The 15,635-nt window shown below is 35.4% G+C and overlaps 1 protein-coding gene across 1 annotated transcript in view; it reads right to left on the bottom strand.

Moving 5' to 3' along the window:
* Positions 1-4,479: 4,479 nt before the first annotated feature.
* LOC110686798 overlaps positions 4,480-15,635 on the bottom strand; it is a 32,314-nt gene continuing 21,158 nt past the window's right edge. Inside the window, exons 12-14 of the mRNA XM_021863387.1 lie at positions 5,733-5,909; positions 5,523-5,625; positions 4,480-4,543 (exon numbers count right to left, since the gene is read on the bottom strand). Coding sequence (XP_021719079.1) covers positions 4,480-4,543; positions 5,523-5,625; positions 5,733-5,909 — 344 coding nt within the window. The remainder of the gene's footprint in view (positions 4,544-5,522; positions 5,626-5,732; positions 5,910-15,635) is intronic.

The raw sequence follows: 15,635 nt of genomic DNA, 5'->3' as shown, positions 1-15,635 counted from the left end.
TTAAGTTTTACATGACTTGATGTTTATTGTTTTTAGTTCTGTTTGAGATTTTTCTACATTTATTAATCAAATATTTCATTTTTTAAATTTTCACTATCTATATTGTTGCATTTGTCTTTCTATCCATATTCAGGAGTTATTTTGAGATCCACAGAGAAAGAAATGTATAATTTAGTTATTTAAAGAAAAATAAATGTATATTGGAGGGAAAAAAAGGTTTTGAGATAAAGTAAGGGAGGGATGTAATGATGATTTAAGAGAAAAAAGAGGTTCTGCGAAAAAGAGAGGGAGGGATATAGTGATAATTTAAAATGCAATTAAGATATCTAGGGCAAGATGGCAGAGTTGGTTAGTGATTAGTAATAATATAACTTGAAAATGTTTAATATCAAGATGTTTAGAGAGTATAATATTAGTAAATTTATGTCTAAATGGTATATATTGTGGCTTGTTAGTTTATTAGTTTTCATAATCTAAGGCTAAAAGATATGAGTAAAATCACATATATTACAATAATCTAAATGCATGCACAAATTAGGGAAAAAAACTTAGTGAAATATTTAAAGCATTTCAAACATTTAGGCTGTTTTAATGACATTTAAAATATTACTGTTTAGTTGTCTTTAAAATAACTTGTCAAAGGTGTCAATATCTTCATCTTAGGCTCCTATATCCGTTGTCTGATTGCAGTAGTCAGAAGCTATAAGTTAGAGAAGAAGTTTAGAGTGTTAAGCCTAATGAAAAGTTTGTTGATAGGTAATGCTAAAAATGAATGCTTGATAATTAGAGTGTGAAGCCTAATCAAAAGTCTGTTTGAAAAAGGATCCAAATTTGTAAAATTAATTTGCTTTACACATTAGTGGTTTGTTGAGTGTGTAGATAATTTAAAAGAGTTGATATTGGTAACCCTTGATTTCTAATTCCGGTGCAGAACTCTTAGTTTTAGAAGGAAATATGGGTTTAAATTGTTTTGTGTGAATGTGCTGACAAGGAGTTTTTCTGCTCTTCTGTGTATGAATGTTGTAATTGCTATTTGATTCTATCTCACATCACAATTTGTCCATGAATACAGATTATGGCATTTATTTATAATATTGTAAGTTAAATGTAAATTTAGTTGACTATTATGGCATTTACTTGACTTTATGTTTTTGTTGTTGTTATTATTGATGAAATGGAATCTGAAGTTATATTTGTGTTGTGAAGGTTTCTTGTAGAAGTGTTAGTTTTAGTTCATACTTGAATTTAATTAATGGTGTTGTAGTTTCAAAGTTTTGACTTAGCCTATATATTGAATAATTTTGTGAAGGGTATAAAGTATTATGAGTAAAGCTATTACATAGACTTACATTTTAATTCATTTGTTTTGAGTTCTAAGTATTCTGACATTAGAAATTTTCATGGACAGAATCTCTCTTTCGTTTACCATTCTATATGAAAATGATATTCAGCAACATGAAAAGTTGGTATGCATTCTTGTTTCTGTTTTTGTTTTCTTTAGTTGTGTTGTGATTGCTAATTTGTGCTATTTAATTCATTTTTGTTGATGATTAGTTTTTGGAATTTTGATTTTGGATTTTGATTTTATGCTTATACTGTGGTGTGTGTTTTTTGTGTGCCTCTAAATAGCGTATTCCAGATGGCTTCAGGGATGTCCTAGATGATGGTTTTTTAAACATAGAGTTGTTAGTGGATGGTAATGACAAGTCATGGTTTGTTACTCTAGTGCATGAAGAGTGTGGTAGTGGATGGGGAACATATCTTGATGCAGGGTGGTCTGATTTTGTAGAGGATAATGGTGTAGATGTTGGTGATGCTTTGATATTTACTTATTTAGGGGATAGCTCATTTGATGTTGAAATCCGCAGACCTAGAGGAAGTAAGAGAGCTGAGGAAATTGGATATGGTGGAAGTTCGGGTACTTCAGGTAAAAAGCATGGGAGAAAACCTACTATTGAGAGGCTTTCATCTAAAATGATCGAAATTAATGCTTACCTTGCCAAGCTTGCAACTGCATGTCGTGAACATCATTACTAATTCACTTTTACCAAAGCTTATGTTGATCAAGTAATTATAGTATGGTTTTTGTTAACTATCTTTTTTTTATTTTTTTATTTTTTACTATTCTTCTTTCTCTTGGCATGATTATTTGATTTTGTGTTTTATTTTCAATGACAGAATGTTCCATTCGATTTTGTTAAACGACATTTCATTGATTTCCCTAAAACTACTGATGTCATTCTTCAGCTTGGCGATACATATTTCAACGTGCAGCTGAAAGTCTTGAAGAAACAAGGAGCTATCAGTAAATGTTCCATTAGAAATGGTGTTAGTCAGTTCATTGATTTTTATAATGTTTAAGTAGATGTAGGTGTTTTGATTAAATATAGAAAAGGAGTATCTATTGTGTTTGACATTGATTTAGTTTCAATGTAAAACTACGGAATGACCATCTTAATTAAGGCCTTGTTATTGTTAGGTTTCCCTTTTTTTAAAAAAAAATACAATGTTCAAGTGGATGAAAATGTACCTATCAAGTTTATAAAAGGTGAACCTAATATATTTGATATTGATCTAGTGCTAAATTAATGTTGGTAGTATTGTAAGTCTGTTATTGGAAGATTATGTAAGAATTTTGATGTTTTATTGTAGTTTATGTTGTAAAACCTTAGATTTACTTTTGCAAAAAAATACTTATTGTAAATTAAGTTATTTAATCAAGTTTTTTTTTGTCTTATGAAAAATGAACTAATATAATGATGTTTAATTACTACTCTACTTGTAATTTTGTAAGCTTTTAAATTCTTGAATTACCTGTGGGGTGAGGCATATTTTTGTTATAATACTCAACTCATAAACAGATGGATGTCTGAGATGCTAGTCTTTGAGTTAGGTACTCAATAATTTTTTAGTATATTCAACTACAAATGTCTTCTCCGAAGCATGTTTTACTTCCTGTAGCCTACCAAAAAAACTTATCCTACAAACCTACAAATAAATGAAGAATGTCAGTCTCACAGATCATATACCTGCAAAGCAATGTATAGAAGACCAAATGAACATTCAAACACTTGAATTTAAGAGAAACTCATAAGCTACTGAAATCACTCATTTGGTGATATGAGATCTTATATTGCATTTATCAAACAACACATTATCTTAGTTGAATTATGAAAATACATAGTGAGCTGAAAGGGAGCTATTGATAAGTACAGGTGGAAAATGATATACTATAATCCGATTATATATTTTTATATAACTAAAAACATGGGTTACATTTTCAAGCATAATATATACATAGCTGCTGATTTTTTATATAACTAATACTTAACATTGTAGATTGCTACTTATTTACACATATAGCATACTATATAGTTATTACATTAGTCTCAACACCCAAAAGAATTATAGTTCCTAGTCGGTTGCAAAATATTTAGGTGCCTAGTTTAGGCTAATTCCTTAATAAGTGGTGTTATTTAGGAAAAAGTAATTTTAGTGTACTTGTTCCTAGTTAATGCCACACATTACAAAATATTTATAAAATATATTTTTGAGACTATTGATACTTGTTGAAGCTGTTGTTGACATGATCTTCTATGAGAGTAGATTCATGATTCTAGGAATCATCTTTATCATCATCTTGCAATATGAGTGTTCGGCGCCTGGTAACCCTCTCCCTCTTGACTTTGCGTAACATGATTTCAGATTTCACCTGCTCCTCAAACCCGATAGCCTTTCCTTCCCTCTCACCTATAGAAGCCTGATCTGATTCCACTGCACTGTCAATGACTATTTTGGTAGCTATGTCTTCAGCCGCCATTTCAATCGCTTCTTTTGATGGTGTTTGGATATTTGATTCTGCTTCATTTTCAAGTCTCTTCCGTTTCTGGCTGATATCTTCAACACTGTCTTGGTTGTTGGTATTACACTATTACCTGTAATCAAACATTCCGCAAAAACACAAGCATCTTCTTCCTCTTGGCTGGAGTTTGTAAGATCATCCTCATGCGGCGTTTCTTTCGTGTCAGTTGTACTTGCACGTTTAGCTGACTGGAGTAATTTCTTCTGAATCACTTCACCCTCTGTATTCTTTGTGCTGATGTCTGTCGCTGCTTTCTTGTTTTCAGAACCAGAAATAACATTTGATGCGCTCACTTGTTCATTAGTGGCTGCTGTTGGTTCCACTATCCTATGCACACCCTTAAGTCCCCATCGCAAGACTTTGTTCTTTGACAGTGAAGTTGTGGGTCCAACTTTAATCAGGAAATGCTCTGTAGTTAACTTGTAAACTACCTCCTGGAATTTGTCGAGCAGCTCCTGATCACATAAAAATCAAGGATAAAGAAAAATTCACATTTGTAATATGTAGTGAGGTTAGTGTTGTATAATGAAGTGGTAATTATTGAAAAACATGTTGTATACCATTGTTTTCATTTCATAGATGTCTTGAATTGACATTCGAAAAAGCTTATCACAAACTTAAGTGAATGCAATGAGTTCCAATGATCCTGTTCCATCAGAGACATTGAAAGTTAGGGTTGTCCTGCTCAATGAAAGCAATAGTGTTAGCATGATTAGATGCATAACAACATTCTTGTGAAAAAATTATTGAATATACTATTATAATGATTATTACACCTGTGAGAAGCATGTATGTCTTTCCTCGAGCATGCTTTGCAGCTGTAGACGGTTCCAAGAGCGAGATCTGCTCGCTTTCCACGGTGGGAGCATCCTATATATGCTCTCAATCTTTCAAATTCTATATTAGGCGGCCAATAGTTGTCACAGTTTTTTCTGCTGTTGGATTGAAGACTTCCTTGATTCTGTGTTATTCATTAATCAGCATACATCGATGTCTTTTTGCCCTTTTTTCAAGAATAATAAAAAATCGTAAGAAGATTATGGTCTTGTAAATCACTGTATGTTCAATATTGAGAAAAACTTCAACATTTAAGCTATTATTAGTAAATTAAATTAACAGGTGAAATATCAATGTTTGTTTTATACAAATCACCAAGACTGTAATTTGAATTTCTCATAAATTTTCGAATTCATGTTCAAGAAATTATTATGCAAACACTTTCTATATTCAGAAAGGACATTTATACAAAAATTTACCATTCAGTTAAAGCTTCTTCCTTTTCACCTTGAGGGTCCTTCATTCAGAATGAAAGTTGACATGGTTGATTCAAGAGAAAATCCTGATATTTTAAAAAATACCAAAGCTCATGTTATGATTCTAATATTTTATATATGTTTGTCATTTGAACATTTAAATATGATCTAAGTTGTTATATCACCTTGTCGAGTAACAGGTCGTAGAGCTGTGATACCAATTACTTTGAAAGAGTCACTGTTTGAGACAATTGATTCAGGTTGTATTCCAGCAAGGTCGTTCTAAGTGCATACTTTCATTGGCTGATCAGTACTGAAATTAGAAGATTTAAAATATTCACTTTGTGTTATTATAACATGTACTGAAATGAATGCAAAGTTGTTAGTCTGTCTTAATCAGCAATTACCTGTGATATATCACCATAAGATCTCGAATTGATGTCTCTTTGTTAGCTGCTGTCACTATTCTTCTTGGCTCTTCTGATGCATATAGAACTATCACGAGAATATCTGAAACAGAAAAGTAAAAAAACTAAATATTTATATTCTGTATTATGCCATTCTAATATAATTTACAGATTTTATGGTTGTATATGTAAATTATATAGTCTATTTACAATCTCTGTCATCGTCGACAGGGATGCTTGGATTAGAAGCAAGTGTTTGATATCTAGGGTAAATTGTTTCTCCTTCAGGATCCAAAGACCGAATGACAGTTTTGCTTCCTAATGACAAATGGAATGGAAGATCATCTTCTCTAGCTCTCCATTGTGCATCCAAGTTCCTTACTACAGCTAATCGGTTTCATAAATGGCAGCCATTTGACGAGCATTTAGGTCGTTTTTATCCTGTTTTCATAGCTTTCTTGCTCAATAAATGTTTAGTTTTATGCATTCTCTCTCTATTTTACCTCTCTTCTCGTATTTTATGGCTTTTGTGCATTTCCATGGTTTTTCTAGTATTTTCTCATTTATTTGTTATATTTTCGTTATTTTAGTTGCTTTTCATTTATTTTATATTTTATAGATTTAGTTTTATTTTATTTTAGTTTATTTTATTTCATTTTCATTTCATTTTCTTTCTTTTATTTTCTTTTCATTTTATTATATTTTCCTTCTTTTATTATTTTCATTTTATTTCTTTTTATATTATTTGTTGGTTTTAGTTTTATTTTATTTGATTTTCTTCCTGGATTTTATTTGTAATTTGTAGGTGGTTGTACCAAGTTCAAGTCCTTGCGCTATCAAGTTGTGCTCGCAAACTGGGTAGTCCTGAACCCATTAAAAAGGTGTTTTGCTACTGCATACTTTAGTGTTCATCAAAATCATGCTACGAGGGTGATGCTCGCGCCCACTGACTTCTCAATCCCAAGCTCCTTTCCTTGCTTCCTCTGTTCCCCAACACCAACCAAACAACAACAGCAACAACTCCAAAAACACCTCCCCACAACACCAATCTGCCACCAATTTCACACCACCACCATTCGCACCACCTTTCTCCTGTCTTCCGGCAGCCTTTACATCTCACAAAGCAACCCCCTGCTCAGCTGCAACTAACGCCACTAGTTCCGCAACAATCTCCAACCACAAGCCGCACAAATCAACCACCAACGCCACCTTATACCTCCGCAAAACACAGCCACAAAGCATCCCCCTTGTTCCCCCAAAATAACGACCAGCACCACCCTTATCCCGCAACAATTGCGCCACCAATTCAGCTCCCTATTCATCCGCAATTGCTGCCCCTGCTCATCTCCTTCCCCGCATTCACCACCACAATTAGCAGTGATTTCCGGCAGCAGCACCAAGTAACAGCCACCGTAAACGCACTCAATTCAGACCTCACTCAACGCGGCCGCGCTCGCAACCTTCGCGGTCGCGCTTGCTTCCTTTGCGGCCGCGCGTTTGTGGGTTTAAAGGAGGTGCGTGGCAGGGGATTCAGTTTAGGCCATTGATCTTAATGAATTTTGTTGATCGGAACTTGATGATGATGATTTGAGGGTGCGTGAGTAGCAGGGGATAATTCCCTTTGTTGGAGCAGCTAAAACCGACTCAAGGAGCCGTTTTTCTTTGGATTTTTCTTTTTTTTATTTCCTTTTTATTTCTTAGTTTTCTTTTCCATTTTTTTCTTATTTTATTTTATTTATTTTCTTTTCTTTTCCTTTTCATTTGTTTTCTTTTCTATTCTATTTTCTTTTAATCTTTGTATTTATAAATACCCATTTTTGGGTAGAGAGGGAAACAAGTAGAATAAGAATTACAATTACAATTAGATCTTATTTTCTTAGCTTAGTTGAGAGCTTCTCTCTCTAGTTTTTAAGGTTAGTTTTAGGAGTAGATTTTAGAGAGAGAAAGTGAGGAATTTCAATGGTGATTTGAGCAATTGAAGATTCAAGGTGACAATTGTATTAAAGATCATCAAATCAATCAATGAGGATTTCTAACTCAATCTCATTTTATTGCTTTTCTTAGTTAATTCATGTTTGTTTGGTCTGATATTGATATTTGATTAGTGTAATTGTTCTTCATATTTTGTTGATTCTTATTTTCCTTAGTTGCTTGTTGATAGATGATGATGTTTGAGTAGTTGTTTGGCTAGGGATAGGGTGAAGATTGTATGATTGATTGATTGTGCTCAATTAAAGGAATTGTGTTGATTGATTGTTGAGATTAAAGTGATTAATGGAAGCTTGCATGTGTGTAATTCGATTAGGCCTTGAGAATTATGCTAGATTGCCTTGTAGGTTCACATTGATACGGACAATTGATTTGTGGCTTGAATTTACACGATTGAGGTGTCTTGTGACGTTCCTAGCTAGAGTTTATCGTAGTTGACGCTAGTTAGATCTCTAGGAAAATAGCTTGATATGCTCTTTTGGTTGAGCTTACCGTTGGTCTTCACAATCGTTGGTTTGTGCATGTTTCTGGGTTGGTATAATTGTCATGATACTTGTTAATCCTAGTCCCTAGCACTTTATTTGTTTGGTTTCTTTGTCTTAGTAGTTGTTAGTGTCCTCTTTTATCCTTAAACTTCGACCTAGCTTAGGCACATAATTGGAAGCACTTAGACATTACCGTTCCTATGGGTTTGACCCTTGACTTACCTCTATACTTGTATTTAGGTTAGTTAAGTGTTTATAAATTTTGTTTGGCTTAGGGAGGATTAGTCCAATGACCTAGTTCACCCCACGTCAAAATGGCGCCGTTGCCGGGGAACGGTGTCTATGTTTGAGTGTTTTTTATTGCTTGAGTCTAGGTCTTTGTTTATACTTTTCTTTTATTTGATTTTTGTTTTCTTTGTATAAAAATGGCACGTTTTTCTTTTCCTCAATATGATGGTGAGTCTTTTCATGCCTATTTTCATAGACTTATAAGGTTTGTGAAATACAATCGTTGTAATCTTTTGGAGGCTTGTGAGGTTTTCTATTTTGGTTTGAATAAACAAACTTGGAATGAAGTTGAATGCATGCATAATGGTAGATTTAGAGCATTGTCAATTGATGATGCTTGGTATTTCTATGCTTGGTTTGCTAGGGATGTCTGTAATAGGGGTCGTCGTGCTTCTACTTTTGATGTGCAAAGTGTTAATTCTTCCAATGTTAGCATGATTTACCTTGATGTGTCACATGATCCCATAGTTGAACCTAGAACAAATGCTTCCAATTCTATTTCCTCTTTTGTTCATGATAATGAGTTTCATGTTCAAGCTAACAAATCTCATACATTTGAAAATGCTCTCAATCCCTTATTTAATGAAAATGCTCATGTTTGTAATGATGATGATCCTACCTTTGGTTGTACTTCTTTTTCTCTTGTTGAGCCTCAATCTCCTACAGCTTTTGAATCTCTTATTGCTACTTTGGAAACTCAAATTAGGCATGTTGAGCTTAGTGACGATCTTGGGCCTAAAAAGGAGTCGATTCTTAATTCTATGAAAAGTCAATTGGAGGTGATGAAAAAGAGTGAGGAGCCTCTTGAGGAGGGAAGAAGGAGAAATGAAGAGTTAGAAAGCCAATTGTCATCTTTAATGCTTGTGTGGGAAAATTTCAAATCCAATGTGTGTGTTGATGATGATGATGGTGATTTTGAGCAACCAAGAGAGTGTTAGGATACCATTGGAGAGCATTTGAGTGATGGTGAAGGAGTTGAGAGCGAAGAGAGTGTTGAATTTGAAAATCCCAACCCTCCCACCCATTGTTATGAGTCTCAAGTGTATTAATGTGACTCTTCTATCCATGAGTATTTGGACTCGTTTGAGGTTATGTCCAATGTGTTTATTGAGTGTACAAGGAATAGCCGTAGCCTTTTAAGCAAGTTCATTGAGGATGCTTCATGGGAGAGGGATGACTTTTAGTTATATTTTCATCCATTCATGTAAGGATTTGAGACTTTGGGCTTTAAGGAAGTTGAGGGAGTTGTTGTTCATGAAGGTAGTGGAGGAGATTATGTGGTTCCTCTTGGGAGTTGGATGTTTGAGGGAGATGGTGATCATGAGTGTTCCTCTTTTGAGGACTCTATGATTGATTTTCATGCCTTCATTGGCGATGTGAGACCTTGTGTTGAGGGAGTAGCTATCCCTTTGCCTAATTCTCATACCCCTTTCTCTCAAAAGTTTGACCACATCCCTTATTGCTCTACTTTTCTCCCTTCCTTTGTTAATGATCCTATTGGGGAGCCTCTTGTCTATGATGATTTGTATGTGGCTCAATTGTCCCCAATTGAGGAAAAGGGTGATGTTGCCACCCAAAAATATTTTGAGGAGAGTTTGCCTTCTTTTTCTTCTTTTTCTTCTTCTTCTTATTTTCCTTTTTCTTCTTATTTTGTTGAGTTTTCTTTTTATTCTTCTTCCTTCTCTTGGCATCTCTCTCCTCATAGGTTTGCACTATGCTTGTTGCATCCCTTATTTTTGTCATGTGCATACTTGCTTTCTTATGACATGTGTAGTAGTGCATTTGACAAGCTCTTGCGTGTGATGAATTATTATTTTACTAGAGCGGTCAAGCTTGGACCTTAAGCAAGCCTTTTTCGGGAAGTTACCCATGTTTTAGATTAGATTTTCCTTTTCTTTTTAGAATAGCTTTTCTCTCATGGAAATTTTTGTGTGCCTTTTGCTAGGTACATGGCTTGATATACATTGATGCATTGGTTTGGATCAAGAATCAAAGAAGATTGACATCACAATTTCTAGCATATGGAAGGCAAGATTCAATATTAGAGGTTGTTAGCTTTGAAAGGTTTAAGTGGGTCATTTGCGGGTATTCACACCAACCTAATATCCGGTAATATCCTTCCTTGCTCTTTTTCTAGTGGATGATGACTTGTTGGACATATGTTGGTTTGTTGGATTGATCTCCTTGTTTTCCCCTCCCATGGTTTCTATGCTTTATGATTTGAGTGTATTGTTGAAAGGAATGGTGTCCTTCGAACAAGTGTATTATTCTGATAGCGGGTTCAGAATTATTAGAAAGCTAATATATTCAGTAAGGTCAAGTGATCGGAATGCCTGGGTGGAGGCCGCTTCCGATCAGTAATATTAATATAATTAATATTACAGCTTAATCTTGACTAAACCCTTTGGGTCACACCCAAGCAAAATATACGAACCGACTCGACGAATTAATTCGGAAGAAATAAATTCGTCACCCGAGTGTTAAATATTTAGACGTCGGAAATTCGAGCTTAGAGCGTCGAAACCGAGCGTCGGAAGTCGAGTCAAAAATAATAAAAAGACGAGACGGCAAATTAGTAATAAATCAACAATGACCAAAATACCCCTAGCATCGGAATCCCGAGTGCTAGGGGATTAGCCGAGCTAGCAGCCCGCACCATGTGCGAGACATGCTAGCAAGGCGTGGCTAGCAGCCCGCACCATGTGCGAGACATGCTAGCAAGGCGTGGCTAGCAGCCCGCACCATGTGCGTGGCATGCTAGCACAGCACGGCCAGCAGTCCGCAAGTAGTGCATGGCGTGCTGGCGTGCGCTGCTGATAGCAGCCCGCACAGGTGCATGGCTAGCTAGCAGCGCCCTCGGCATCAGCAGCCCGCACTAATGTGCGTGGGCGTGCTGGGCCGAGCTGGCAGCAGCTAACAGCCCGCACGATGCGAGGCTAGCTGGGCCGTGGGCCTAGGTCGGGTAGAAAGGGGAAGCTAGTAAGTATGCTTGCTTTTTGGTGTGGACAAGTGTCACAAGGAGAGAAAGGAGTGGGGAGAAAGTATGGTCCCCTCCTCTCCAAGTGGTCCATACTCCTCTTTACATATGACTAGGACACTAGTTGATTTATTACTTACTTATATATTTAATTTAATTTAGCTTTAAATTAATTTGTGGAATTTCATGAATCCCACATTGATGGGATAGAAATTCCCACTCATACTTTCCTCTATAAATACCAACCTTGGGATTTGGAGTAAAGTGCTTGAGTGGGAGTTAGAAAGAGCATTCCATATTTTGGAAAAACTCTTAAACTCCATTAACACTTGGGTTTTGGTCGGACCTTGCTAACTCCAAGGTAGCGGACCTAAAAAGTCGTGTTCGTCCTTTGTGGGTGGATACCGTTGGAGGCACGACATTTGCGGTGCTCAAGGCTTTCAAGTAAGAGCCCGTTTTGAGAGGGCGAAGCTCGCTTCAAGAGTATGATTCATTCTTCCTTTTCTTGTGTTTACTTATTTATGTTGTATGGTTTTATTAATTACGAGTGGTTCCTTGGGTCGGGGTTGTTTCCGCGGTGAGTCAGACTCACCAAACCCCAACAGCGGTATCGGAGCCCCGCTCGTTTATTTTTATAATCATGTTTTTCAAGGTTTATTTTGGTTTATTTTTCTGGTTTAAGTTGCTAATTAGATTAGTAGCTCAGTTTTATTTATTTTAATCCCGTTTTTAATGTCGAATTTGGCCTAGAACCCAGATTTTCGCCCAAAATAGTGAATTTTTGACGAAAAATTTTAAGTCTTTTCTAACCTTGAAATTAATGGCATAACTTGTTGATTATGTAGTTGATTATTTGCATTATTTTTTGCATTTTTAAGTCCCCTTAAAGCACACTTACTTGGTAGTATTTGATGTTTAAAGGTTGATTTATTTTAACATAATTGTAAACTAATTGCTTTTTAGTGTGAAAATTTTTGTTTTGAGGCTTCCTAAGTGTTAAAGATTCAATCTTTATTTGTGATAAGTGATTGAAACTTTAAAAACCACTAAATTCCATGTTATTTTGTGTTAAACTTTGTTGTTTTAACCATTTAGAGTTGATTGGAAACATAAAGTTTCAATTTTTGTGATAGAAATATGGTTATCTTCATGTTGGAAGATATAATTTTCAAGGATTCACAAAATTTAGATGTTAGAATTTGAACATTAAAGTTCATAATTTTCTAACTTCCCCTTACTTCGTCAAATTCTCAAGTTTAATTTAAATTGATTAAATTAAAAGTGAGAAATTGCCTCAACTTTGTTATTGCACCAAGCTAAACTAATTTAATTAAGAATGGTTCTTGGAATTATTTTGGTTATTTGCACTTTGAAATTTTATTAAGTTGGACTTGTTTAAAATTTTTTCATTTTTGCTCATTAAGTTAGTTTAAAATCCCGAGGCCATGGCACGCAAAACGAGGCAAAGAACCACACTTGGCTGCCAAGGTGGCTGCCCCGCCTTGCGTGCGGCCATATGCGCGGCAGCAGCACACGGCCACAGCAGCCACGCAGCAGCAGCCATGGTTGTGCGTGCGCGTGCGTGCGGCAATGGCAGCAGCTCAAGGCTGCTTGCCGCGGGCCGTGTGTGCGGAGCTTTTGTGTGTGTATGTGCTTGGTACAGTGAGGCGAATGGTCGTAGTGTGCTTGGTTTGCACGAGCCGCAATTATTTGAGTTTTTTTTGCCAAAACGCTTAAAGCGAAAGCCACTTGAAATGCGGTTGGCTTAATATTTTCTTACTTTGCCGTTTTATTTATTTTAATTAATTTTGTTTAATTTAATTAAAATTTTGGGAGGCTAGGCCTCGGTTTTTAGTGGCATTGGCAAAATTTTATTTTGACAAGTTTGGGTACTACCGACTTAATTAATTGGATTAATTAAGGGAAATGCGGAATTTAGTGGGAGCTTCAATTATTAATGACGTCAATTACATAATCGGTTAAACAACTTTGACTAGTTTTAATTAGGCGTGTTAATCGGATTAACCACCTAGATTAGTTACTAGTGCGCACGTTGTTTAAATGCTTTTTACTTGTTTGATATTGTAAATTGCATAGGTCATTCACAAATAGTGAATGGATGAATGGAATGTATATTCTCTCTCACAGGTTTCATGAAATGGCAACTAGTGGGACCCGATTAGGATAGAAAATACGGACTACGTGCCGTTATGTATTTTTGTAAATCTAAATACGGTCTACGCATCGTTAAGTATTTTTGTACCTTAATATTTAGATTATTCCTAGTCGTAGACACTAGTATTTGCATAGTTTGGTTAGGTCTTGAAGACGGCGTATCTTGGAAGACAAAGCCTTGAATTGCAAATGAAGACCTTTTGAAGACTTGAAAAATTCAAGGAGTCATGCTAGTTGCCAATATGCATCTATTATTTCGCTTTATATTTTATGCTTATATACATGTGAATTATTCGTTAGATGCATGTTTAGGTTTTCTTTATGTTGCGATGATTAGTTAAGTTCACTTAAATCAACCAACACAGAAATCCTAGGTCCGTAATAATATTGAGTCAAACTTGCCTTTCCAAAACAACACTTACCAACCGAACGAGGGTGATGGTAGGCTATGCCAAAGCGAGGTGCCATCACTTCTCCAAGGCTCATAAGGCACACCGGGTGTGCACGTTGGTTTTGGTTTAACTCATCGGTATGAGTGAGGAGTCCTCACATGCCGTGGCAAAAGAGATACATCGTCAAAGATGCATTAGATGCGACGATTGTCTAACCAAGAGTGGCTTAGAGCCATTAGCAAGGCAATGCTTACCCTAGAAGATTGAGTGTTAAGACAAGCTAAAGCATGCTTAACTACTCTTTGTTTCTTCGGATCTTGGAATCGCCTTATTTTCGCCAAATAGGGACAATTTTTATGCGTAAATAAGACGTTTAATAAGATTGAAGTTTGCATGAATGCTATTAAATTTCAAACTTATTATGTTCTTGATAAATGGTTATACTTTGCACTTATATTTATAGTATTCTAAATCAAATAATATTGTTTCCATGATTGGTAAAGGAAATCCTTGAGAATAGTTCTCAAAGACAGGAAAAGCATTTCTAAAATACAATTCTCATAAATGACTTTTATAACAAAGTCCGAAAGGACGGTTGGACATCATGTATTCAAAATACTAGGTAGTTTTGATAAAACATGAGGTATTGAGTTGCAAACTCAAGATTGTCAATGTTTGACAACCAATGTATCTTTTCGCATCATACATAATTGAGTAGGACTCATTGATGTAGTAATTCGAGTAAGAACTAATGGGAAAGATGTAACTTTGTTTTACGGCGCACTAGGTGCTTAATTATGCCTAACAAAGTATAATAGTCAAGGTACTTAAAGAAATAATTATGAAAGTAAGATTATGAGATATTGTATGATAAGAAATATAGGAAAGAAGGAACAAAGAAAAGGAATTAGATTCCATTTCAACTCATGAGTTCATGTTATTTTAGTTAACTTAGAAATTCGTTATCTTCACAAGTATTGGATACTGCTTGAGTGTTCCACTATGATAGTGACCTCAAACTATTGAAGTTAAGCTAAGTTATCGACTTACAAGCTTAGAATGAAGCAAGAAGAGGTACATCAGTTGTAAGGTCGTATGTTTTGTTTAAAGACCTTTTAAGCCAAAGGCTGGAACAAATAATGGTCATTATGTTCCATAATCAGCAATTGATCCGTTTACACACGAAAAGACTCACATTCAAAGTAATGAGCAATAGTTGCGAGATTTATTTGAATGGCATGGTTATCCAAGCGTTGAGTCAAGAATGCTTGATTATAAACAAACATTTCCTAACATGATTAACTCACTAAGTTCAAGTCATGGGCTTGATTTGCGTTCCAAACATCTTTAGCAATGTCATATCGACAAGAACGTACTCAAGATTCTATTAGATAGTCTCTTGATAGTTGCTTGATTTGGAATCATTCTAAGACAAGCAAGTCTTAGTTGTTGAAACCGACAAAGAAGAGAGCTATTGTTCTTGGTATAGACAATTGACTCCGAAGGCTAAAGAGGAATCAATTACTTCAACGTTTCACAAAGAATTTGAAAGGATATGGCTATATTCATCAAATGTGAACAAACTTGACCTGAGTAACTCAAGAGTCTAGTGAAGTACAGAATCGACTTGGCAAGATATCAAAACTTCTAGATTAGATCGAGCAATGTTTGCTTGAGCCAAGCGTGACCATCTCAAAGTTATGAATGGAAATTTTCATAAAGAACTCCACAAAGAACATAGTGTGTCCTCACGGAGACCTCGATGTCATTGGAAAATGACTCAAACGATGATGGTTAACAACCGTTC

This window comes from Chenopodium quinoa, unplaced genomic scaffold (genome assembly GCF_001683475.1).
Source record: "Chenopodium quinoa cultivar QQ74 unplaced genomic scaffold, ASM168347v1, whole genome shotgun sequence".
NCBI lineage: Eukaryota > Viridiplantae > Streptophyta > Magnoliopsida > Caryophyllales > Amaranthaceae > Chenopodium > Chenopodium quinoa.
This window is presented reverse-complemented; position numbering and strand designations above follow the sequence as displayed.